A 24,401-nucleotide genomic window follows, 5' to 3' on the forward strand; every position below is an offset into this window, starting at 1 on the left:
TCTATTCCCTGAGCACTGTTCTTCAGCTTTGTCCACATCCCAGGAAACCCCAGACAAATCTCACATCCATCCCAGTTGCTTCAGTGAGGAACAAAGGTGGTCAGACGGTTTGAGTCTCTGCTGTCCTGTATTCTAGCTATGAGACTTGTTAACTTCTCCAGCCTCAGTTTCTTTGTAAGGTTATAACTGCCCCTACCTCTGAGAGAGTTTGTGAGGATTCACAACCTTGCATTCAGCAAGCTGGTGTTGAACACTTCTTCTGTGCCCAATCCTGTCCTGACAAGCACTGAGGTTTGAACTCAGGACCTTTCACTTATTGGGCAGGCACTGTACCATCTGAATCACGCCTTCAACCCTCCTTTTCTCTTTCCTTGGTGCACCTGTCTCCAGTACAGATGTCTTCTATGTTATATCTCGAAAGAGGTAAGCATTCCAAGGCAACTTCCCAAGGCGGTTAAAGAAAGAACCTGATTTTCCATCCCTCTCTGTCAGGATGGAAGATGGTTCCCTAGGGATTACATGTTTCAACTTATGTATCATCTCCCACAGTGATAACAGCTCTGACCATTTATTTGTACAGCATGCTTCCTGAAGCTCTTTCACTGATATGACCACACCAACAGTCCTCACAGTCACCCTCTAAGATACCTTCCCCTGAACTCCTACAGCAACCCAGGTTCCCTTCATCATCGTCAGCATTGCTTTTTTCTTGGGTCTCACTGCCCCTCTAGACTAGGACTGTGATGAAGGCTCAGTGAGTCCCCAGTGCCCCAACCCAGAGTGGATTTCCAAGACAGTGTGTTGGGTGAGGAATCAGACTGACCACAGGACACCAGGGATAGTTGGGTGCCCTGAGGTACCAAAACAGGTGCCTTCTCACCCAGAGGCCTCAGTCAGTGGAGCTGTTACAGCCAGGGTATGACTCCTACACCCAGAGAGCCCAGCGGGGGCAGGAGCACAGAATAAGGGTTCTGGGGAGGCTTCCTGGAAGAGGTGCATATTGAGATTGCTGAAGCCTATCCAAGTCACAGCTCTCTTACCGCACCATCCCGATCCATGCCAGGGCCGGCTGACAGACGGGAAGGGGAAGACCATCAACTGCAAGGATGCTATCTTCATCATGACCTCCAATGTGGCCAGCGAGGAGATCGCACAGCATGCACTACAGCTGAGGCAGGAAGCTTTGGAGATGAGCCGTAACCGTATTGCTGAAAACCTTGGTATGGTGTGTGGCCTGAGCTGTGTGGGCAAATTGTCTGTTTACCAGGGAGGCCGGGATTCGATTGGGGTCCTGGACTCAGGTGAAGTCCTAGAGCAAACACCAGGCACCATACCAGAGAGTGGAGGGGACAGAGCCATCCAGGTCTCAGGGGACTAGACAGATGCACGGTCAACAGATAGAGACTGTGAGAGAACAGCAAGTCAGAGACTAGACAGAAATGGACACAGCCTTTTTTTTTCCCCCTGAGATAGGGTCTTGTGAACTATTTGCTCAGTCTGGTTTTGAACTGCAATCCTCCTGATCTCTGTCTCCTGAATAGCTACAATTACAGGCATGAGCCATCAGCGTCTGGCTAGACACAGCCGTTTTGAGCCAGGGCTGGGTTCTGGAGAACGTATCAGGTGGGAGGCTGTGTCTGCCACCTTTCTTCTCAGGATAAACCCAGCAGCCTTTTTGCTACTAGTCAGAGTTCAGGTCCTAATCCTGACTCTTATCCCTATTACCCGCAACTCCTGCCTGAGGTACCCCAGGCTTGTGGCACAGGAGAGCTGGAAGGGTCTCAGAAAGTACCTGGTTAAATGAAGATCACACCAACAGGACCAGATCTCTTTCCATGGGCAAGGTCAAGGAGCAGGCACAGCCCAGAGCGCTCTACATGTGAGAAATAAGCAGTTTATGATTCTGTTTCCACAGGGGACGTCCAGATTAGTGACAAGATCACCATCTCGAAGAACTTTAAGGAGAATGTGATCCGCCCCATCCTGAAAGTAAGTCTTTCTTGGCAGGACTTTTGCCCCTGTCTTCCCCACTGGGGCCCAGAAGTTTCCTTGCTCCCTTACCCCAGTCATTGAGCTCACCCCACCCATAATCTGGCCTGCAGGCTCACTTTCGGAGGGATGAGTTTCTGGGGCGGATCAATGAGATCGTCTACTTCCTCCCCTTCTGCCACTCGGAGCTCATCCAGCTAGTCAACAAGGAACTGAACTTCTGGGCCAAGAGGGTAAGAGGGGACTGCCTGTGGATGTGGACAGGAAAGCTGGAACTCTGGATTGCAAACAACCTCTCCCCCTAAAGGTGGACCACTGTTGTGTGGGGTGGGGCCAGTGCCCCCAGGGGCACAGTCTCTTACAGGCCTCAGGCCATTGTGAGGGGCTAGGAAGCACCCATGCTGACAGGCTTCTCTCTGACCCTTATCAGGCCAAGCAGAGGCACAACATCACATTGCTGTGGGACCGCGAGGTGGCAGATGTGTTGGTTGATGGCTACAATGTGCACTATGGTGCCCGCTCCATCAAGCATGAGGTGAGCACAGGAGCCTGAGAGAAGTGAGGTACCTCCACACCTCCCTCCCTGGTGCCCCCCAGACCCAATTCCTGGGTTCGCAGCCTGTCTCCCTATAATTTGGTTGCTGGAATTGTCCACAGAGCAGAGGCCCCTTCAGAACCTAAACTCACTGTCTGGAGGGTAACCAAATATGAATGGAGAACTAGGTTGGAAGTTTCAGAAACTGATATTATGGAGCCTTTAGCACAATCCTGCAAGCTAGGTGCCATTAACCCCACTTTGCAGATCAGAAAACTAAGCTCAGAAAAGGTCTCTGATTTGCCCAAGTAGTAAGTGACAAAGGCTGACTCCAGACTCAGGCCACAGGCTGGGTGCAGGCCAACCCAGTGCTGACCATATCTCCTTCCACCACCTACAGGTAGAGCGCCGTGTGGTAAACCAGCTGGCAGCAGCCTATGAGCAGGACCTGCTGCCGGGGGGCTGTACCCTGCGTATCACTGTGGAGGACTCAGACAAGCAGCTGCTCAAGAGCCCTGAACTGCCCTCACCCCAGGCTGAGAAGCGTCTACCCACACTGCGGCTGGAGATCATTGATAAGGACAGCAAGACCCACAAGCTGGACATCCAGGCACCACTCCACCCCGAGAAGGTGTGCTACACCATCTAGCATCCACCTGCCTGTATGTGCCCTGAACATCCAATAAAGGCCCCTCGCTATAGCATGGCAACTGACCTCCCTTTGCCTTGTGCCTCTCCCTAAGGCCTGCTGCCCTCCTCACAGCCCCTGGAAGACCCTCCACAGCCCAGGCCTGAAGTGGGAATCCTGCTCTGCCCTGCCCTCTTGGTTGTGGGCCCACAGTCTGTTAGACAGTCTCCAGGAGAGGAGCTGCCTCTCTACCCTTCCAAGACGAACAGAGAGGTCCCTGATCTCTATCCTTCAGCATGTTCCCCATTCCCTATAGCCACTGGAACTTTATTGTGTTCCCAGAAGTTCAGAAGTATGGCAGCTACAAATATCTAGCTGAAAGAAGTCAGATCAGGCCATGATGCTCCATCCTCTGCTGGTACTCATGCACCTTAGTCTCCAAGATGTCTCCATGGGAGTAGAGAAAGAGTGTAGAATGGCAGAAATGATGGTTCTGCTATTTAGTTTATAGCTACCTCTCCCATCCCCTAAAATGCTAAGGCAAAGACCCCATAGAACTGTCCCTTTCTACTGCCATATCATGCACTGCTCTTCCCCACCATGAGGTCAAGCCAGACTGTGTTTCTCTGGCCCTGAGACTAGGCCAGCATAGGATACCTAGGGACCTCACTGGTTCATTAACCTACTCTGCTCAGGACTGGACAGCAATCCCAGATAACCAAGCAAGCTCTGTCAGCTCTGAGAGGCTCCTTCAGGAGACATAGCATGTTGGGAAGCTGTAAGCATAGATGTCAACGGGTCAGGCTCAATGCAGGTGGCCACGAAGCCTGCCTCAGCCCTGTCTGTAACTGCTGTGCCAGCTAAGTGACCCTGGAATAAACAAGCAGTTTACCCAACCTGCATATTAGCCACTAAGCAGCAGGTTTGTCATCATGTCCTATGTGGCGGGTATGCCACAGACCAACTGTGGTTCAGCCCCAGCTGAGGAACACACCGTAAGACCCAGTGCATCCTTGGGCACTGGTAACCACTCCATCCACCGCCCCCTGCAGGGCCTCAGTGGAACCTTCCTGTGATGTGAGCTAATCTTTCAGGAAGCAGAGAATGGGCAGGAATCAGTGCCTTGGGCAATGGAAGAATGTCATAACAGCATGGTATGAGGCAGCCAGAAGGCAGGGCACTGACTCCAGTACATGCTCCAGCAATCGCCACCTAGCCCCTCAGAGCCAGGGTGCTGCTCCTACCTCAGGGAGTGCTATTCTGTTGTTGCTACTTGATTTTTGTGTTGGAATAATTTTAGACATAAAAAATTGTCCTAATATACCTTTCATCTTCTCCTAATGTTAACATTGCATAAAATCATATTGTAATTATCAAAACCAGGAAATTAACATTGCTACAGTGCTACTGATAGGCAGATATTTGAATTTTGCCAGTTTTCCCTTTATGTCAATTTTCTGGTCCAGGATTTGAACCAGGACTTCACACACTGCTTTGTGTTGTCATGTTTCTTGTCTGTCAGCCTGAGACAATTCCTCTATCCTCCTTTGTCTTTCATAACCTTGATATTTCTAAAGAGTCCAAGCCAGTTTTGTAGTGGCCCTCATTCAGGGTTTATATGTTTCCACTGATCACGTGGAAGACCTGCATTCTTGGTTAGATGATCACAGAAGCAATGACATGCCCTTTACACCGCCCACTGCGGGTCTGTTAACTGTGACTATGCTAGGTCTCTCCACTGTAAAATTGTGAATTTTCAGGCTAGGGGCGAAACTCAGTGGTAGAATGCTTGCCTAGCATGTGTGAGGGCCTGGGTTTGATCCCCAGCTCTAACAACAACAAGAAAACTACATATTTTTCTCTTGAAATTAATAAAAATCCAGGGAGATACTGTTTGTTTTTGTTTTGTTTTTGCTCCTTTGCTTGTGGGGGTACCATTTGAGCCATGCCCCCCATCTTAAAGCTATTTAAGTGTCTTGTTTATCCTTAGAATTGTACCTACAGAGTTTGTATTTATCTTAGTTCTTGTTTGCAAGTATTAACATTGAGTTTACCTGATGATGGCTTTTTTGTTCCTTATTCATCTGTATTTATTAATTAGTATTCTATACAGAAGAACCTTTTTCCCTCATTTATTTACTCAGTAATTTATATCAGTGTGAACAAGCATACTGATTTTATTCTGTAGGATGTAATCTAATACTGAGTTTATTTCATTGCTCAAATTTGCCCACATTGGTTACTGGGAAGTCTCTCAAGTTGTTTCAGTGTTGTTTTAACATTGCTTCCATTGTTTTTTGAGCATGTCCTTACTTTCTGGCACCATAAGATGTTGTTCCATACTCACTAATGGATGGGTGCTAGGGCTTCAGAAAAGGAAGAAAAAAAAATGTGAAATAAAGACTAGGAAAGCACTGCTCATTGACCTGGGAATGCAATAAAGTCACCATCACTGAGTCTGTAAGTGGCTAAGAAAAAACTCCTACTTACACCCAAGTGCCACTGGGACATCAAGATGAAAAACTAACAGAGCAGGGCCTGGACCACCGAAACCCACAAGGTCCCATAGAAGTAAACACAAAAACGTTCTGTAAGATTATGCCTATAATTCAATTTCACAAAGAAACCTGTGGGTAGAACAAGACCTACTAGAAATGAGTTTACCCCAAAAAAGTAGGGAGACCGATCATGAAGGAAAGTTGGCAGATATGACAAATGGGAGAATGTATACTCCAAGAATTGTAGATAATACAAGAATAAATCTGAATTTAAAATAAGTTATGTTTAAAGCTAGGTGTGGGAGTACACAGCTAAAATCCGTGCATTTGAGAGACTGAGGCAGGAGGATCACCAGTTTGAAACCAGTCTAGGCTACATAGCAAGACCATGTCTCAAAAAAATAAAAGCGTATTTTAAAATGTTCAAAGAAATAAAGACTCGAATCCACAGTCAAGAAAGGATATTGTGAAAAAAATAGGTGGAATTGGAGAAGAGCTGCATTGTAGGTGTTTCCTAAGATTTCTGTAGGTTTTGTTTTCTGTTTGTTTTTGTGGTACTGAGGTTTGAACTCAGTTCTTGCTAGGCAGGCACTTAAGCCACACCCCCAGCCCTTCCATGTTTTTTTAATATTTTAACAATTTTCTCTAGTTATGTCCTAAATTATTTAGGTATTGGATACCAGAACTGATACAGACTCATGACCTTAACAAATGAAGACTTAGGTCCCCTGCTATCCAAAGAACATAAGATCTAATGCTTACATTAAAACACAAAGATCTTAAATCAGTAACCCTAACTTGCAACTTAAGAAACTAGAAAAAGAAAATGAAAGTAAACCAGAGCTCACAGATAGAAATAATAAAGATTATAATAGAAACAAATGATATAAAAAGAGAAAAAAGAAAAATTGAAACAAAAAGCTGGTTCCTGGAAAAGATCAAAATTGACAAACCTTTAGCTAAATGAACTAATAAAAGAAGAGAAAAGACACAAAATCAAAATGGAAGTGGGGAATTACTACTGATTCTGCAGGGAAGAAAAAGATAATAAAAGAATGCCAACAAATGAGATAGCTTATATGAAATGGATAAATTCCTACAAATATAAAAGTTACCAAGACTAAATAATGAGAAATAGAAACTGTGAACATACCTCTAACTAGCGTATTAACTTCACATTACAAAACACCTGAGGCAGCTAACTTACAGAGAAAAAGTTGCCAGGCATGCTTGTAATCCCTAGCACTTGGAAAGGTAAGGCAGGAGGATCTTGAGTTTGAGGCCAACTGGACTACATAACAAACCCTGTCTCAAAAGAAAAAAAAATTAAAAAATTTATTTAGCTCACAGTTTGGGAGGTTCAAAGGCATGGCACCTGCATCATAGGGTGGCAGATGGTGGCCCATTCTGGAGGAAGCACATCTTGAGCCAAGAAAGAGAGGAGAAGAAAAAATACAAGATCCCACAATCCCCTTTGAGGGCATGCCCCCAGAGACCTAAGAAAGTTCTGGTAGCCCCAGAACTAATTAAGCTGCACAGCACCTCCAGTGTCACCATCCTGGAGAGCAAGTCTTTCCATATACAGATCTTTGGGGGATGCTACCCATACTTAAACTATAACAACTAGAAAGGAGTTGGAATCAGTAGTCAAAAATCTGAAAGCGGGTCATGGCCGGGCACCAGGGGCTCATGCCTGTAATCCTAGCTACTCAGGAGGCAGAAATCAGGAGGACTGCAATTCAAAGACAGCCCAGACAAATAGTTCATGGCACTGTATCTCAAAAAAAAAGCCCTTCACAAAAAAGGACTGGTGGAGTGGCTCAAGATGTAGGCCCTGAGTTCAAGCCCCAGTACTGAAAAAAAAAAAAAAACTGGAGCCTGATGGGTCACTCCTATAATCCTAGCTACTTGGGAGAATGAGGTTGAAAGAATCACAGTTCAAGGCCAGCCTGAGCAAACAAAGTTCATGAGACCCCCATCAAAATCAATAGCTGGGTGCAGTGGTGTGCACCTGTCATCTAGCTACAGGGGGGAGTATAAAATAGGAGGGCTGAGATCCAGGACAACCTGAGGAAAAAGTAAGACCCTCTCTCAAAAGTAACCAGACCAAAACAGGGCTGGAGGCATGGCTCAAGCAGTAAAGTGTCTGCCTAGTAAGCACAAAGCCCTAAGTTCAAACCCCAATACCACAAAAAAGAAATGTGAAAAAGTAAAAGTCCTGGACCTGATGGCTTCAGTGGTTAATTCTACTAACCTTTTTTTTTTTTTTTTTTTTTTTTTTGCAGTACCAGGGCTTGAATTCAGGGCCTCCACCTTGAGCCACTCCACCAACAATTTTTGTGTTAGATATTTTCCAGATAGGGTCTTGTGAACTTAATTTGTCCAGTCTGGCTTCAAACTGCAATCCTCCTGATCTCTGCCTCCTCAGTAGATAGGATTACAGACGTGAGCCACTGGCATCTGGCTTCTTTTAAACTCTTAAAGAAGAAATAACACCAATCCTTCTCAAGTTTTCCAAAAAAACTTAAAAAGCGAAGAACCACCTCTACAAGGAAAACTATAAACTTCTGAAGAAAGAGATTGATGAAGACTATAGAAAGTGGAGAAATCTCCCATGCTCATGGATTGGTAGAATCAACATAGTAAAAATGTCAAGACTCCCAAAAGTAATCTACATGTTTAATGCAATTCCCATCAAAATTCCAATGACATTCATTAAAGAGATTGAAAAATCTACCGTTAAATTTATATGGAAACACAAGAGTCCATGAATAGCCAAGGCAATACTCAGGCAAAAGAACAATGCTGGGGGTATCACGATACCTGACTTCAAACTATATTACAAAGCAATAACGATAAAAACAGCATGGTACTGGCACAAAAACAGACATGAAGACCAGTGGAACAGAATAGAGGACCCAGATAGGAAGCCACACAACTATAACCAACTTGTCTTTGACAAAGGCGCTAAAAATATACGATGGAGAAATAGCAGCCTCTTCAACAAAAACTGCTGGGAAAACTGGTTAGCAGTCTGCAAAAAACTGAAACTAGATCCATGTATATCACCCTATACCAATATTAACTCAAAATGGATCAAGGATCTTAATATCAGACCACAAACTCTAAAGTTGATACAGGAAAGAGTAGGAAATACTCTGGAATTAGTAGGTATAGGTAAGAACTTTCTCAACGAAACCCCAGCAGCACAGCAACTAAGAGATAGCATAGATAAATGGGACCGCATAAAACTAAAAATCTTCAGTTCATCAAAAGAAATGGTCTCTAAACTGAAGAGAACACCCACAGAGTGGGAGAAAATATTTGCCAACTATACACCAGACAAAGGACTGATAACCAGAATATATAGGGAACTTAAAAAACTAAATTCTCCCAAAACTGATGAACCAATAAAGAAATGGGCATGTGAACTAAACAGAACTTTCTCAAAAGAAGAAATTCAAATGGCCAAAAAACACATGAAAAAATGCTCACCATCTCTAGCAATAAAGGAAATGCAAATTAAAACCACACTAAGATTCTACCTCACCCCTGTTAGAATAGCCATCATTAGCAACACCACCAACAACAGGTGTTGGCGAGGATGTGGGGAAAAAGGAACCCTCTTACACTGTTGGTGGGAATGTAAACTAGTACAACCACTCTGGAAAAAAATTTGGAGGCTACTTAAAAAGCTAAACATTGATCTACCATTTGATCCAGCAATACCACTCTTGGGGATATACCCAAAAGACTGTGACACAGGTTACTACAGAGGCACCTGCACACTCATGTTTATTGCAACACTATTCACAATAGCCAAGGTATGGAGACATCCAAGATGCCCCACTAATGACAAATGGATCAAGAAAATGTGGTATCTATACACAATGGAATTTTATGCAGCCATGAAGAACGAAATGTTATCATTCGCTGGTAAATGGATGGAATTGGAGAACATCATTCTGAGTGAGGTTAGCCTGTCCCAAAAGACCAAAAATCCTATGTTCTCCCTCATATGTGGACATTAGATCAAGGGCAAACACAACAAGGGGATTGGACTTTGAGCACATGATAAAAGTGAGAGCACACAAGGGAGGGGTGAGGATAGGTAAGACACCTAAAAAACTAGCTAGCATTTGTTGCCCTCAATGCAGAGAAACTAAAGCAGATAACTTAAAAGCAACTGAGGTCAATAGGAGAAGGGGACCAGGAACTAGAGAAAAGGTTAGATCAAAAAGAATTAACCTAGAAGGTAACACACACGCACAGGAAATGAATGTGAGTCAACTCCCTGTATAGCTACCCTTATCTCAACTAGCAAAAACCCTTGTTCCTTCCTATTATTGCTTATACTCTCTCTTCAACAAAATTAGAGACAAGGGCAAAATAGTTTCTACCGGGTATCAGGGTGGGGGGGAGAGGAAGGGGGCGGAGTGGGTGGTAAGGGAGGTGGTGGGGGCAGGGGGGAGAAATGACCCAAGCCTTGTATGCACATATGAATAATAAAACAATAAAAATTAAAAAATAAATAAACATGGCATATCTTCCCAACTATTAAAATATTCTTTAATAAAGTTTTATAATTTTTCCAAAAAAAATTTTTTAAATTAAAAGCAGCAAACACTTATGCATTGATTCAGAAATCTTCAACAAAATGCTAGCAAACCATGTTAAAGAATTACACACTGTAACCAAGTGGGATTTATTCCTGGAATGCAAGGATGGTTCAATATACGAAAATCTATTAAGATAAAATACTACAGCAATAGAATGAAAGAAAACCCACACAATCATCTCAAATTGTGCAGAAAAAGCACTGATAAAATTTAATGCATTTCCTGATGAAAACACTCAAGAGATTAGAAATAGAAGGAAAATCTCTGCACATAGTAAAATCCTTATTGAAAAAAAAAATCTATAGTAAGCATTATACTAGAGGGTGAAAGACTGAAAGATTTTCCTCTAAGATCAGAAACTTGCTAAAAAGCCTGCTTTCACCACTTCTATTCAATATAGTACTGAAAGTTCTAGCCAGAACAATTAGGTAAGAAAAAGAAAACTCATCCAAATCATACAAGTAAAATATTTGTTTACAGATTATATGATCTTACATTCAGAAAACCCTAGACTCACATAAACACACCTGGTAGAGAGCTGTAGCCTCAGCTACTCAGAGCAGAGATCAAGCAGATCATGGTTTGAGGCCAGCTCAGGCAAAAAGTTCATGAGACCATATCTCAATCATTAAGCTGAGCACAGTGGTGTATAACTATCATCTCAGCTATGCAGAAGGTATATTTAGGAGGATGGCAGTCTAGGCAAAAATATGAGACCCTTTTCAAAAAATAAAGCAAAAGGGACTGGAGGAGTGACTCAAGTGGTAAAGCACCTGCCTAGGAAGCATGGAGCCCTGAGTTCAAACCCCAGGATCACAAGGAAACAGAGAGAGACCTGTTAGAACTAATCAAAAAAAAATTAGCAAAGTACCAAGATACAAAGTCAGCACACAAAACTGAGTTTTTCACTCCTATATACTAACAATGAACAAACTGAAAAGAAAATTATAAGTGTTTACATTTACAACAGTATTCATTTATAATAACATCAGAAAAAATAAAATTCTTAGTCATTAACTTAACCAAGAGGATTAAAGACTTACACAATGACCACAAAGCATTGCTGGAAGAAGTTAAAACATAAATGAATAGAAACACATCCAGTATTCTTGGATTGAAAGACTTAATATTGTTGAACTACTAACAAGACCACCCAAAGCAATCTACGGGTTCAATACAATCCCTACCAAAATCGCAATGATACTGTTTGCCTCATTCTTTTTTTTTTTTTTTTTTTTTTGGTGTTGGTGGTGCTGGGGATTGGACCCAGGGCCTTTGCTTACTAGGCAAATGCTTAACCACTGAGCTATACCTCCAGATTCCAAAGATGTTTTTGCATAAATTTTAAAAAAACCTTTCTAAATTTCGTAGGAAACCTCAGAGCTTACTACAATCTGTAACAGAGTGGAACTGCATTAAAAGGTAGACATGTTGAGCAGTGAAATAGAATAAATTGCCCAGACATGAACCATTCACGTATGGTGAAATAATTTTTGACTAGAGTGTCAGGATCATTCAATGGAGAAAGAACTATCTTTTCAGCAAGTGGTGCTACAATACCTGGATGTCCACATGCAAAAGAATGAAGTTAGACCATTACCTAATATGCAAAAGAATGAAGTTAAACCATTACCTAACACTGTAGACAAAAATTAACTCTGAGGACTAGGGGTGTGGCAAATCAACTAGATTCCTATGACATAATTTCATGATTTGGGATTTTTTTCCTTGTTTTTCTTTTGCATATATCTGCATGGGTCTTGCTGTGTAGCCCAGGGTGGTCTCAAACTCACAATCCTCCTGTCTCAGCCTCCAGGGTGCTGGGATTCTGTTCCCAGCACCACAAGGAAAAAGAAAAAGATAAAAACTATATCATTCCACTCATATGAGGTACTTAGAATAGTTAAGATCAGAGAAATAGAAAGTAGAATAGTGGTCGCAGGGGCTGAGGAAGAAGAAGAGGGAGCTATTGTTTAATGGGGATAGAATTTCAGTTTTACAAGATGAATTACAGACTAGATGTGCAAACCTTTCCTTCATGGGCTAGGAAAAGGAAGGATGGGAAGTTACTACTTAGTGGGGTTTTCTTTTGGGTGATGAAGATGTCCTGGAATGAGGCGGTGATGGCTGTAGAACCTTACAGGTGTATTTAATATCACTGAACTATATATTTAAGATGTTAAGATGACCATGCATGGGGGTGATGCCCATAGTCATAAGCTCTCAGGAGGCTAAGCCAGGAAGATCATGAGTTCAAGACCAGCCTGTGCTATATAATGAAACACTTCCTCGGGGGGGGGAAAAAAAGGTTAAGATGACAAGTTTGCTGTGCATATTTTTCCACAAAAAAATGGGTAAAAAAAAAAAAAGCAAATACCTACAAGGATAAAAAGAACAGGAAGAGTCAAGAATAGGTTAAAAAAAAAGTCAACAAATTTTGAAAGACAAAAAAATAAGATAATATTACAGCATCCCAGCCCCTAACCATGAGGTAAGGCAAGAGACATCAGAAGCTAATGGTGTCCTGAGCTAACTGTGATGGTTAATGTTGGTTGTCACCCTGACTGGATTAAGAGATTCCTAGAAAATTGGTAAGGCACACTTCCGGGTGTGTCTGTAAGGTAATTTCCAGAGGCAGTTGGCATGTCGCTTAGCAAACTGAGAGGGAAAGACCTTCCCTGAATGTGGGAGGCACCTTCCCTTAGGCAGGGGCCCAGGTGGTACACAAAGGGGAAGGGGAGACTTGCCCACCTTTGCAAGCTCAATTCTTCTTGAGCAAGCAGATTTTTGGCTACTACTGTTGCCCACAGACATCAGATTCCAGCTTCTCCAGCCTTTCATGGTGAACTCACATCAAACCTTTCCAGGGAGCTTCCCAGCCTTTTCAGCCTGAGACTGGGACTGCGTCCTCATTCTGTTTCCAGCTTCTTAGACTGAGCAGCTACTGGTTTTCCTGACTCTCAAGTTTGTTGAGGGTCATTATGGGACTATCCAGCTTCTGATTGTATAAGCCAATGTAATAAATCCCCTTTTTATAATTATATATACATTACATTGTTTCCATTAGGACACTAATTCAGTAACCCTAGCAATAATAAGACATGAATCCTGATCAACTCTTCACTAAATTACCTCAATTGCCCACAAACAGTGGGCAATCTAGCAGAAGAGATGCTTCTTTCTAGGCATAAATACTATTGCAATGCCTACTATTCTATACATGATGTCCAGCATTCAATAAAAAATTACAAAACACAGCTGGGCACCCATGACTCAACGCCTGTAATCCTAGCTACTTGGGAGTCTGTGATCAGGAAAATTGAAATTCAAGGCCAGTCCAGGCAAATGGTTCACAAGACCCTGTCTCCAAAATAACCAGAGCAAAATGGACTGGAGGTGTGGCTCAAACTTTGCCACCCGAATTCCTGCTTTGCAAGCCTGAAGCCCTGAATTGAAACCACTAGTCCCGCCAACAAAAAATTATGAAACATAATAAAGAATAAAAAATAGTGTTGGGATACCCATATGCAAAGAAATAAATTTGGCCCTCCAAGAAAATTAACTCACAATGGATTAAAGACCTAAATATAAGGTTAAAACTATAAAACTTGGGCTGGCAGAGTGGCTCAAGCAATAAGAGTGCCTGCCTAGCAAGCGTGAGGCCCTGAGTTCAAACCCCAGTGCTGCCAAAAACAAAAAATATAAAACTCTTAGAAAAAACAGTTGTAATCTCAAAAAAAAAAAAAAAGCCAGCAAGTACATGAAAAGATGTTCTACATCATTAGGCATCAATTAGATGCATTAGAAATCAATTTGATTTGCATTAGAAATGCAAATCAAAACACAATGAGATTCTACTCATACCCACTTGGATAACTATAATTACAAAAAATCCACCAAACTGTGTTGACAAGAGTATGGAGAAATTTGAACCCTCTGTATTGCTGGTGGGAGTGTAAAACAGTGCAGGTATTCAAACAAAAACTACTATGTGGTCCAATGCAGCAGTATTCACAATAGCCAAAAGATGAAAATGACCCAAATGCCCATCAATTGATAAATGAATAAACAAAATGTTCCATATCTATATCATGAATGTTATTCAGCCATAAAAAGTTAAAATACTGATACATGCTACAACATGGATGAACTAGAAGGTAGTTACAAAAGACCACATAGCATATGATTCTGTTTATATGAAAATACTCAGATAGGCAAATAGGTAGAGACAAAAAGTAGGTTAGTGGTGGCAGGTGCTGAGGAAAAAGAATCGGAATGGCTGCTGAGCACTAGTGGCTCACACCTGCTATCCCAAGTACACAAGAAGCTGAAATTCGGAGGATTGTGATTCCATGCCAATCCATTTAATCAACAGATTAAACGATGGGCAAAAGATCTGAAGGGACACTTCACCAGAGAAGATATAAAAATGGCAAATTGTGTAAGAAAAGATATCCCATCTCATTTACCATTAGGGAATTGCAAATTAAAACAGACACCACTCTATCCCTTTTAGAATGGCTAAAATCCCAACACTAACAATCCCTGAAAAACTAAAAAGGATGTGGAGCAACGGGAACTCTCACTTGTTGCCAGTAGGAATGAATGGTCTAGCCACTTTGAAAGACAGTTGGCAGTTGTTTACAGAACTAAAGGCTCTTTTATCGTGCAATTCAAATGTGTTGAAAACTTATGTCCATACAAAAACCTGAAGATGGCTGTTTATAGCAGTTTTGTTCACAATTACCAAAACTTGGAAGAAACCAAATGTCTTTCAATAGGTAAGTGGATGAATGAACTGTGGTACATTAAAACATGGAATGTTGTTCACTACTCAAAAGAATGATCTGTTAAGCCCTAAGTGTTTTGACAACACCGCCTACATTTTCCACTGTTGCTCAGAAGGACCGCCCATCTATGGAGTCACAGAAGGGGCTGTTCTTGGGGGTTCCAAACTGGTGAAGGCATGTTTGTGCAGGGTCTCCTCTCTGTGACACAAGGAACTCAGCATAGTCACTATAAACCTACACCATGGGCTTGGATTTCCTTCAAATGATGGTACCTGAAATCGTGTCTCTTTCAGGAAGCTTCCACCAAAGGAACATGCGTCTGTGATGGCAGACTCTAGGTGACTGTCATGGCTCTCCTCTGATAACATCACTGCCCCGTTGCAGGAGGGCTCAGACAACAAACAGAGGGCACCAAAGGCTTTCGGGAAGCAAGTTTATTAAGCAGGCTGGCAGCAACTCAGCGGACTCATGTCCAAAGGCTGAGCACCGAGAACAAAGGGGACTTTCCTTATATGCCATTTAGAGCAGGTTACAGGAATGGGGGTGGGGAGTACAGCTTGTCCATACATAGCCACATGCTGTTTCACTGGCCACTTTAACTTCTGAGGTGAGGTGATCCTTCTCTGGTCTCGCCCCAGGTAACATTCCCCAACTCTGGTTTTCCTTTGTTTTACTGTAGCACTCATTAATCTCTGTTCCCCCTCCCTGCCTTCCTGCCACATTCCCCGCTTTGATGCTGGACCCACTTTTGGGTCAAAGAGCATCATCCTGATCTAAGGGTTTAATATTTCCATAGCGTCATTACGTGAGCAGCTGTCTTTCTTTCTATAGTGGCTTCCATAACAGTCCTGAAAGACTGCAGTACCACGGGATTAGGCAGGGTAATATCAGGCTTGCTCCTAAAACAATGTTGTCCCTATTAAGTTCTTGAACCCACCTAGGGTTGAGAACTAGCCCCCAAATAGGGTGTTGGGACTCCATCCCTTCCAGGTCTGCACAGGGACATGGGCGAGCTTTTTCATCTTGTCGGTAATCTCTTCAATTACCTTCCCCTCATTATTAATCTGTAAGCAACAGTTACTCAGATTGAACTTTCCACATACTCCAGGCTAGCAAATAGTCCAAAGCCAATAGGTTTTGGTAGATGGCGTTGTGTATTTTAGTTGTTTGGCTAATGTGTTGAGGGCTTTAGCTGTTTCATTAGTTACAAATTCAGCCACTGCCTGAAGCTGGATGATGCGGTTGAGCGTACAGATTGGGGTGTGATAGCCCCAGGAGCCGTCTTCTGCCCATGTAGCGGGATCATAATATTGAATAATCCACTCTGGAGACCATTCATTGTCCTTCCAGTCCATTTGTAGGGCATCTCACTTTTTCCTGTTTACCCTTTCTTCATATATGGAGACTCCTAATTTTTTGCCTTGTCTGAGAAGGGAGCAAGAAGAAAGAAGGCTGGATGGTGCCAAGCACATAGGAGCTGAACCAGTCCTTGGGAAGGACTTTGTCAGCTTGTTCCCCACAGATCTAATATAGCCCCTCAGGCACCCGCCACTCTGTGCCTATGGATAGATTATTCCAGGCTATTGTATGCTTGGGGAAGTTAGCCAGCAGGTGAGGTTGGGGCTCCATGTGATTGGGAGCCCTCCACCACCGAGTCTCCTGAGTAGCATTATAAAACTTTTGTCCCAAGCAGATCAAGTCCCCCATCAGGGTGGAGAATTGGCCTTTTGGATGGGAGATATAGTAATTCCCAATAATAGAGATTTTAAGAAGCGAAACGCTCTCCCCGAGGCTAGGGAGAGTGGTTTTATTAAAGAGCTCTTGTGGGTTTAGCTCTTTTGCCTCCCATGGCCAGTGGTCTCCCATATTTGTTCCTCCACAAACATAACACAAATTACAGTCAGAGTTTGTGCTATGGATTCGGCTAGTGAGAGGAACAAGTTTTTGGTTTTAATTGAGATGGGAAACTCACTTTGTGTCTCCTTGTAAAAAGAGTGAAAGACCTGGTATGAGGCGCTCTCATGATCATGATGAATTGAAAATATAGCCAAGTACCAGGGTCTATTTCCTTTCCATAGATTAACATGCCAAACTTTTTCCCAACTTTCCAACCTGTTTCATTGAGGTTGAAAATAGTGAAATTTACAGGGTCACAGGCACTAAGAGTGCACTCAGAGGGTGCTTCTCCTTTTTTGTAAAAGAGCGGCAATTCCATGTGAGATATGGACCTCCCCTTTTAGCCAAGTTGCCCACCTTTCACAACTCCAATACAGGCAGTAGTGTTGTTCATAGTACACACGACCAGATGTCCCACTGTCATATATATACTTGTCATGTATATACTATGTCCCACTGGGCATATATACTTGTCATCTAACCTATAGGTCCTTTCCCAGGCTAGCCCCCAACAGTTGCCCCAAGGCCGAGTGTTTTCAGCTATTGCGGCACACACATCAAAGCATATGGACACAGGTTTGTTGGGGTCATTAACCCGGGTGCAGTTAACACGCTTCCCAGTGCTGGTGAAGCTTCAGACCTCTAGCCATTGCTCCTGAGGGCGATAGATGGGGTTAAAACAGATATACTGATCATCATGAAGACACACTGAGTAGGTGGTATGGCTGTGGGTGCATGACCTAACAATGGTGCCTGCACAGGAATAATAAGTATGGAAACCCAAAGTTTTGGTAACTGCACTTCCCACTCAAGTAGTGCATATATATGAGTCACAGTCCACAGCCTGGGGGTCCCCAGGTAGAGAGCTGACCAAGACTAGCAAGAATACATGGAACGGACTCATCCTTAAAGGTGAGATGGGCAACTCTTCAAGCTTCTGCCGTATGTACACTAGTCAGCTTCCACAGTGACTAGGCAGGGCTGCCTGTTGTCCCCTGGGAAGCTGGGTCCTGTTGGGGAAGGGCACAGGTGTTCCAAAGGGTGATCTTGCATGGTGAGGTTGGGTCAGGGATGCATTCCCATTCGAGGGAAGCAGGCTTCACTTGGCTGTGATGGATCCAGGGAACAATCTCTGGACAAAACAACAACAAACGAGCCCCTCAGGTGGGGCTTTAGCGGTTGAATATTCCATTCCTTTACCCAAACATCATCCCCTGGTTTATAAGGGTGCATAGGAGTTGTCAGGCTAATGGAAGTCTCTCTCTTACCCAGTCATTGATTTTTGAGAGCATCAACCCAAGGGCCTGTATCTGCTGTCTCAGGGTGAGATCACCTATTTCCTTAAGGTCCCCTTGCAGGCCGTTGACTAAAGGTGGTGGACACCCAAGAAAGAATTTAAAAGAGAAGAAACCTGTCCATTAAATGGGGCTTGACCTAATCCTGAACAAGTCTATGGGCAGTAATTGATCCTATTGTAGGTGGGTTTCCTGGCATGGTTTTCCCAATTGCAATTTTAGAGTCTTGTTCATCCATTCTACTTTCCCTGAACTCTGGGGGGCAGTAGGCCATGTATAGCTTCCAAGTTATTCCTAATCCCTTAGCCATCAACTGTACCACCTCAGCCACAAGGCCAGCCCATTGTCTGACCCAATAGACACAAGTATTGTGAATCAAGGGATGATTTCCTTTAACAGGAACCTGGCCACTTCTTGGGCTTTCTCAGTCCCACCCATCCTGAGAAGGTGCAGACAAACACCAGTAAATATTTACATCCTGTGGCCCATGGCAGCTCAGTAAATTCCACAATCAGGTTTTCAAAAGGAGTTCCTCCAACACTTTGTACCTGGGATGGCACTCTTGGCCCTTGTTGGGGATTGTTTCTGGCACACAAACTGGACCTCTCATATTCTGTCTTACTTATGCTGGAGAGCTTGGGACATAAAAATGCTGGGCCAAGTGATCTCAAGAGCTGTCCACCCTGAGTGAATACTTTCGTGGAACTGCTTAACAAATGTGGGAGCCAGTGAGTCAGGTATGGCAATGCCACCATCAGTAAACTTCCACCATCTGTCCAGTAGAAATTTTCCTCCTTCAGTCTCAAACCAATCCTATCCTTGTGAAGTGTACCATGGGTCCCATTCAGATAAGTCACATGGGAACAAGGCAGCTGTCAGTGAAGCCAAGGTTTTTCCTCCCATGAGGGCTGCTCACTTGGCTTCCCTATCAGTCTTTCAGTTTCCCGGAACAGCTGTCATCTCCCCCTTCTGGTGCCCTTGGCAGTGCATGACCACTACTCGCTTGGGGGCCTATATAGCTTCTAGTAATTCCAGAATTTCTTGTCCATATTTAACACTTTTTTCTCCCAAGTTAATGAGGCCCCTTTCTTTATATAGGGCTCCATGGACATGAACGGTAGTGAAGGCATATTTAGAGTCTGTATAGATATTTACTCTCACTCCTGCAGTGAGTTGGAGTGCCTGCATGAGAGCAATAAGCTCAGCCTTTTGTGCAAAGGTCCCGACAGGCAGTGGTCATGCCTCAATAACAGCGTCCAGAGTCACTACTGCATATTGGCAAAATGTGTGCTGTCCCAGACAAAGCTGTTGCCATCTGTGAAATACTCAATGTCCGGATGACTAATAGGCTGGTCAGTCATGTCTGGCCATCTGGAGAACATCTCATCCATAACCTCTCAACAGTCATGCTCCAGGGGGTCTGAATCAACCAGTAATAGAGTGGCTGAGTTAGAGTCTTAACAACCTCTAGCCAGATACGCAGGTTTTCACATAATATGCTTTTATATTTGGCCATTCAGGAGTTTGTTAACCAATAATTTCCTTTATATTCCATGAGAGTTAAAACAGAGTGGGGAATTCAGACTGTGAGTTCTTGTCCCAAAGTAAGTTTGTCTGCTTCAGCCACCAAGACGGCAGTAGCCGCCAGGGCACACAGGCAGGGCAGCCAGCCTCAGGAAACTGCATCAAGTTGCTTTGGTAAAAGCCACCAGGCAATGCCAAGATCCTAGCAGCTGGGTCAAGACTCCTACAGCTGTCCCCAGTCTCTCATGAACATATGGGAAGAAGGGCTTCATCAATCTGGCAAGCCCAGAGCAGGGGCATTTGTGAGTGCCCTCTTAATTTCTTTAAAGGCCTTTTCTTGCTTCTCTTCCCATATCATGAGTTCCCATTCTCCACCACCAACCCCCTTTCATAAAGGGGTTTTGCCAAAAGAGAGTAATTGGGGATCTAGATCCAGCAGAAACCTGCAGCCCCTAGAAATTCTCTAGTCTGTCAACAGGTCTTGGGAGTTGAATGGTACAGACAGCCCATTTCCTCTCAGGGCCCAGTCTTTGTTGTTCTTGTGACAGGTGAAACCCAAGGTATTTGACAGTATTCTGGCAAATCTGAGCTTTCTTTGGGGAACCTTATATCCTGCCTTCCACAAAAAGGAGAGAAGGAGGTGAGTTCCTTCCATACAATCCTCCTGAGTTGGTCCAGACAACAGAAGGTCTGTTGAGTACTGGAGAGTGTGCAGCCATGCTGGTTGGCCGAGAAAGCCTTTAGGTCAGATGCCAGGGTATTCCCAAAGATAGGCGTATTTGCTGCTGGGGCTTCCCCATTGGATGCTGCTTCCCTTTCCAAGAGTGGTAGCAAAGAGGTGGGTGGTGGTGGCAAAGGTGGGTACAAGGGCACAAAGGGGGCAGAGTCCCCTCAGGGTCCCCCACTAACCCAAGGTATTTGACAGTATTCTGGCAAATCTGAGCTTTCTTTGGGGAACCTTATATCCTGCCTTCCACAAAAAGGAGAGAAGGAGGTGAGTTCCTTCCATACAATCCTCCTGAGTTGGTCCAGACAACAGAAGGTCTGTTGAGTACTGGAGAGTGTGCAGCCATGCTGGTTGGCCGAGAAAGCCTTTAGGTCAGATGCCAGGGTATTCCCAAAGATAGGCGTATTTGCTGCTGGGGCTTCCCCATTGGATGCTGCTTCCCTTTCCAAGAGTGGTAGCAAAGAGGTGGGTGGTGGTGGCAAAGGTGGGTACAAGGGCACAAAGGGGGCAGAGTCCCCTCAGGGTCCCCCACTATTATGGGTTTCTCTTGCTTTCTACATTTTTCCCTGTACTTGGAAGCTGCTGCCACCCTGGCTACCATGACCCTCTAGGTGGAGCTTTAGCCACATGGGCCGACTAAGGACTGCATCCTGCCAGCAAGCAAGATAAGGAAATTGATCTGGGTGTCCGGATTCCCCTACAACTACTTCAAAAACTCTACTATGACCTTATCTAATGAGCCCTCTGAGGGCCATCCTACACCAAAAGCAGGCCAGTCTATTTCACAGAAGGTCCTAAGCTTGCCAGGAGTCAGTTTGACCCCGTAATCTCCATTAAATCCCCTTTTAAAGTCCTTAAGCATGTGCTCTAGTGGGGTGTTCTTACTCTGACCTCCTCCCATTCCTCCCATTTGCTAGACATCAAGACAGAAGCAAAGATGGAAGGGATGAGGGCTGTGGAGAGGAGGTAAGAGCTCCTCCTCTCCAGCCCACAGGGGGAAACAAATAACATCACTTGTTTCATCCATCTCCAGCCACTCCCCTCATGGGGATTTAGGTGTCTCTTGGCCATAGTGAGTATGTATAAGCCCCAGACTGGAGGTCTTGTTAGGGCTCACCCTAGACAATATGAGTTTGCCATGGACACATGGATCAGGACTCTCTGCACTTGCTTCATAACCAGGCTGCATCTCAGGCTCACACTTTCACACACTCTCACATAGCACTGTACTTCCACCCCACTCCCTGAACCTGAAAAACACTTTCACCCCAAAAGGGGGCTACTTGGGTGTCTTTGGGAGTCAATCAGACTCCCCTTCTGCCTCCTGAGGCAAGTCTGAATTCGAACCTGGGTTCTTACCAGTCTGATGAGCAGGGCTCCCAAGTTGGTTCCCAAGTCTTTCCAGGTTCCTTTGTGCAACCAGAACTCAGGTCACCAGGAGAGGGGCTCCCCTCTCTCAAGTCAACAGGCAGTGGTGCCTGGCAGAGGCAGCCCTTCCAGCAGGCCAGGGACACTGAACCAGCAACAAGGAGGTGAAAACACTACCCTTAGAATCCCAGATGAGTGCCCCAGAAATGTTTCAGGAGGGCTCAGACAGAGACTGAGAGGGCACCAAAGTTTTCAGGAAGCAAGTTTATTAACCAAGCCATAGTGACTCAGCAGACTTGAGTCCAAAAGCTGAGCTCTGAGAACAAAGGGGGCTTTCCTTATATACTATTTAGAGCAAGTTACAGAAATGAGGATGGTGGGTACAGCTTGTCCCATACATAGTCACATGCTATTTCATTGGCTGCTTTAACCTCTGGGGCCAGGAGACCCTTCTCTGGTCTCACCCCAGGTAACATTCTTCAACTCTAGTTTTTCTTTGTTTTACTGTAGAACTCATTATCTCCCTTCCCCCTCTGTGCCTTCCAGCCAGACCTCAGCCACTCCCACCTTCCAAATGGTCACCCAAGTGGCCACCATGTTAGTATGCAATGACATTGTTCCCCAGACATATCTGGGGACATTTCATTGGCCTTGATATGACAACTTGACCCAGACCGGGCCACTCAGATTTCACTCTCCCCCAGAGATTTAAAAACTAGAACTGAGAAAGTTTCTCTTTAAAGTGCCTAATTCAACTAGGATTGAATTCAAACTCTAGTACCACCAAAAAAAAAAAAAAAAAAAAACCTAACAATCCAACTAATAAATGGGCAAATTAATTGAACAGACACATCTCAAAAGAAGGAGTACAAATAGCTATTTACATGAAGAAATGTTTAACATTGTCAGCCATAAAGGAAATGAAAATCAAAATACCATTGTAATTCTATCTCAGCCCAATCAGAATGGCTATAATCAAGAAAACAACCTACAGGTGTGATGGTTCATGCCTGTAATCCTAGCTACTTGGAAGGCGGAGATTAGGAAGCTCAAGGTTCAAGACCAGCCCAAGCAAAAAGTTCGTAAGACCCCCAACTCAACTAATAAAAAACTCTCATCCCAGCTATGCTGCAAGTGTGACTAGGAGTATCACAGTCCAGACCATCCTGGGTATAAATGTGACAGCCTATCTCAAAAACAGCCAAAGTAAAAAGGGCTGGGGGCATGGCTCAAGTAGTAGAGTGACTGCCTAGCAAGCACAAGGCCCTGAGTTCAAACTGCCAAAAAAAAAAAGAATCAAACACTGGTGAGGATTTGGGGAAAAGGAACCTTTATACATTGTTGGTGGGAATGTAAATTCATGTCACTGTGGAAATCAGTATGGAGGTGCCTCAAAAAACTAAAACTAGAACTATACCATTTAATCCTGCTATACCACTCATGGCTTGTATCTGAAGGAATGTAAGTCTTATACAGTTGAGACACCTGCACACCAGGTTTATAGCAATGCTATTCACAATAGCCAAATTATGGAATCAGCCCAGATGCCCATCAATGGATGAACAGATAAAGAAAATACAGCATACATACACCATATGTATGTATGAGTCATGAAAGAGAATGAAATTTATGTTGTTTGTAAGAGAATGGATGGAACTGAAAATCATCCTGTTAAGCAAAATAAGTCAGTCTGAGAAAGACAAACATCACAAATTCTTTCATATGCAGAATCTAGACCTTTAAAAAGGTGTGGTGGGGACACTGGCAGGATAGGCAAGTGTAGCCATCTTTGTACTGCCAGAAGGTCCATAGTCACTGATGGGACCAAAAGTAGCATGGTAAGCAATACAAGAAAGCCCATTTGGGAACAGTCCTGAAGGCCAGACATTTTGGAGGTGCCTCCCGTGCAAAGAAAATTATGCTGGAAAAAGTAGGGATTGAAGCCAAATGGCCAAATTCTGCTATCAGAAAGTGCGTCAGGGAGTTTTTGTACCCAATAATGATTGCTTCAACTTTGCGGAGGAAAATGATGAAGTTCTGGTTGCTGGATTTTGTCAAAAAGGTCAAGCTGTCAGTGACAATCCTAGAGTTCGCTTTAAGGTTGTTAAAATAGCCAGTGTGTCTCTTTTGGCGAGTTACAAAAGCAAGAAGGAAAGCTCAAGATCACAAATTGTGATGATGAAAACGCAGTAATAAATTTTCATATTCAAAAAAAAAAAAGAATGGCAGGAGTGAAAATGGGCGTGTGGGGGGATACTTGGGAGTTGGAACCAGCAGGAGACGGAATGGGAGGGCAAAGGGGAAGGAGGGAAGTACGAATGATCAAAGTGCTTCATATGCTTGCATGCAAATAGAGTAATGAAACCCATTAAAAATTTTAAAGTGGGGAAGGGGAGATGAGAGAGTAGTGGAGTGAATTTGATCAAAGTATATTATATGCATGTGTGAAAATATCACAATGAAACCCCTTTGTGTAATTAATATGCATTAATTTTTTAAGTGATTAACCTGAACAGGTCTGGAGGCGTCCAC

General features: G+C 43.8%; 1 protein-coding gene and 1 pseudogene across 2 annotated transcripts in view; both read left to right on the forward strand.

Annotated features, from left to right (window-relative positions):
- Clpb (ClpB family mitochondrial disaggregase) overlaps positions 1 to 10,060 on the forward strand; it is a 138,873-nt gene extending 128,813 nt beyond the window's left edge. The window contains exons 12-17 of one of the 2 annotated variants that reach the window (XM_074083827.1): positions 1,064 to 1,220; positions 1,916 to 1,989; positions 2,103 to 2,222; positions 2,420 to 2,524; positions 2,925 to 3,155; positions 7,936 to 10,060. In XM_074083827.1, the coding sequence (XP_073939928.1) occupies positions 1,064 to 1,220; positions 1,916 to 1,989; positions 2,103 to 2,222; positions 2,420 to 2,524; positions 2,925 to 3,155; positions 7,936 to 7,968 (720 nt within the window). In that variant the 3' untranslated portion in view covers positions 7,969 to 10,060. Of the gene's footprint in view, positions 1 to 1,063; positions 1,221 to 1,915; positions 1,990 to 2,102; positions 2,223 to 2,419; positions 2,525 to 2,924; positions 3,235 to 7,935 lie in introns of those variants that run through there. The other variant, XM_020174021.2, reaches the window with a different exon arrangement.
- Positions 10,061 to 21,438: 11,378 nt separating this feature from the next.
- On the forward strand, positions 21,439 to 24,062 carry LOC141424192 (small ribosomal subunit protein uS12-like; annotated as a pseudogene).
- Positions 24,063 to 24,401: the final 339 nt, after the last annotated feature.

Source organism: Castor canadensis, chromosome 1 (genome assembly GCF_047511655.1).
Source record: "Castor canadensis chromosome 1, mCasCan1.hap1v2, whole genome shotgun sequence".
Classification (NCBI taxonomy): domain Eukaryota; kingdom Metazoa; phylum Chordata; class Mammalia; order Rodentia; family Castoridae; genus Castor; species Castor canadensis.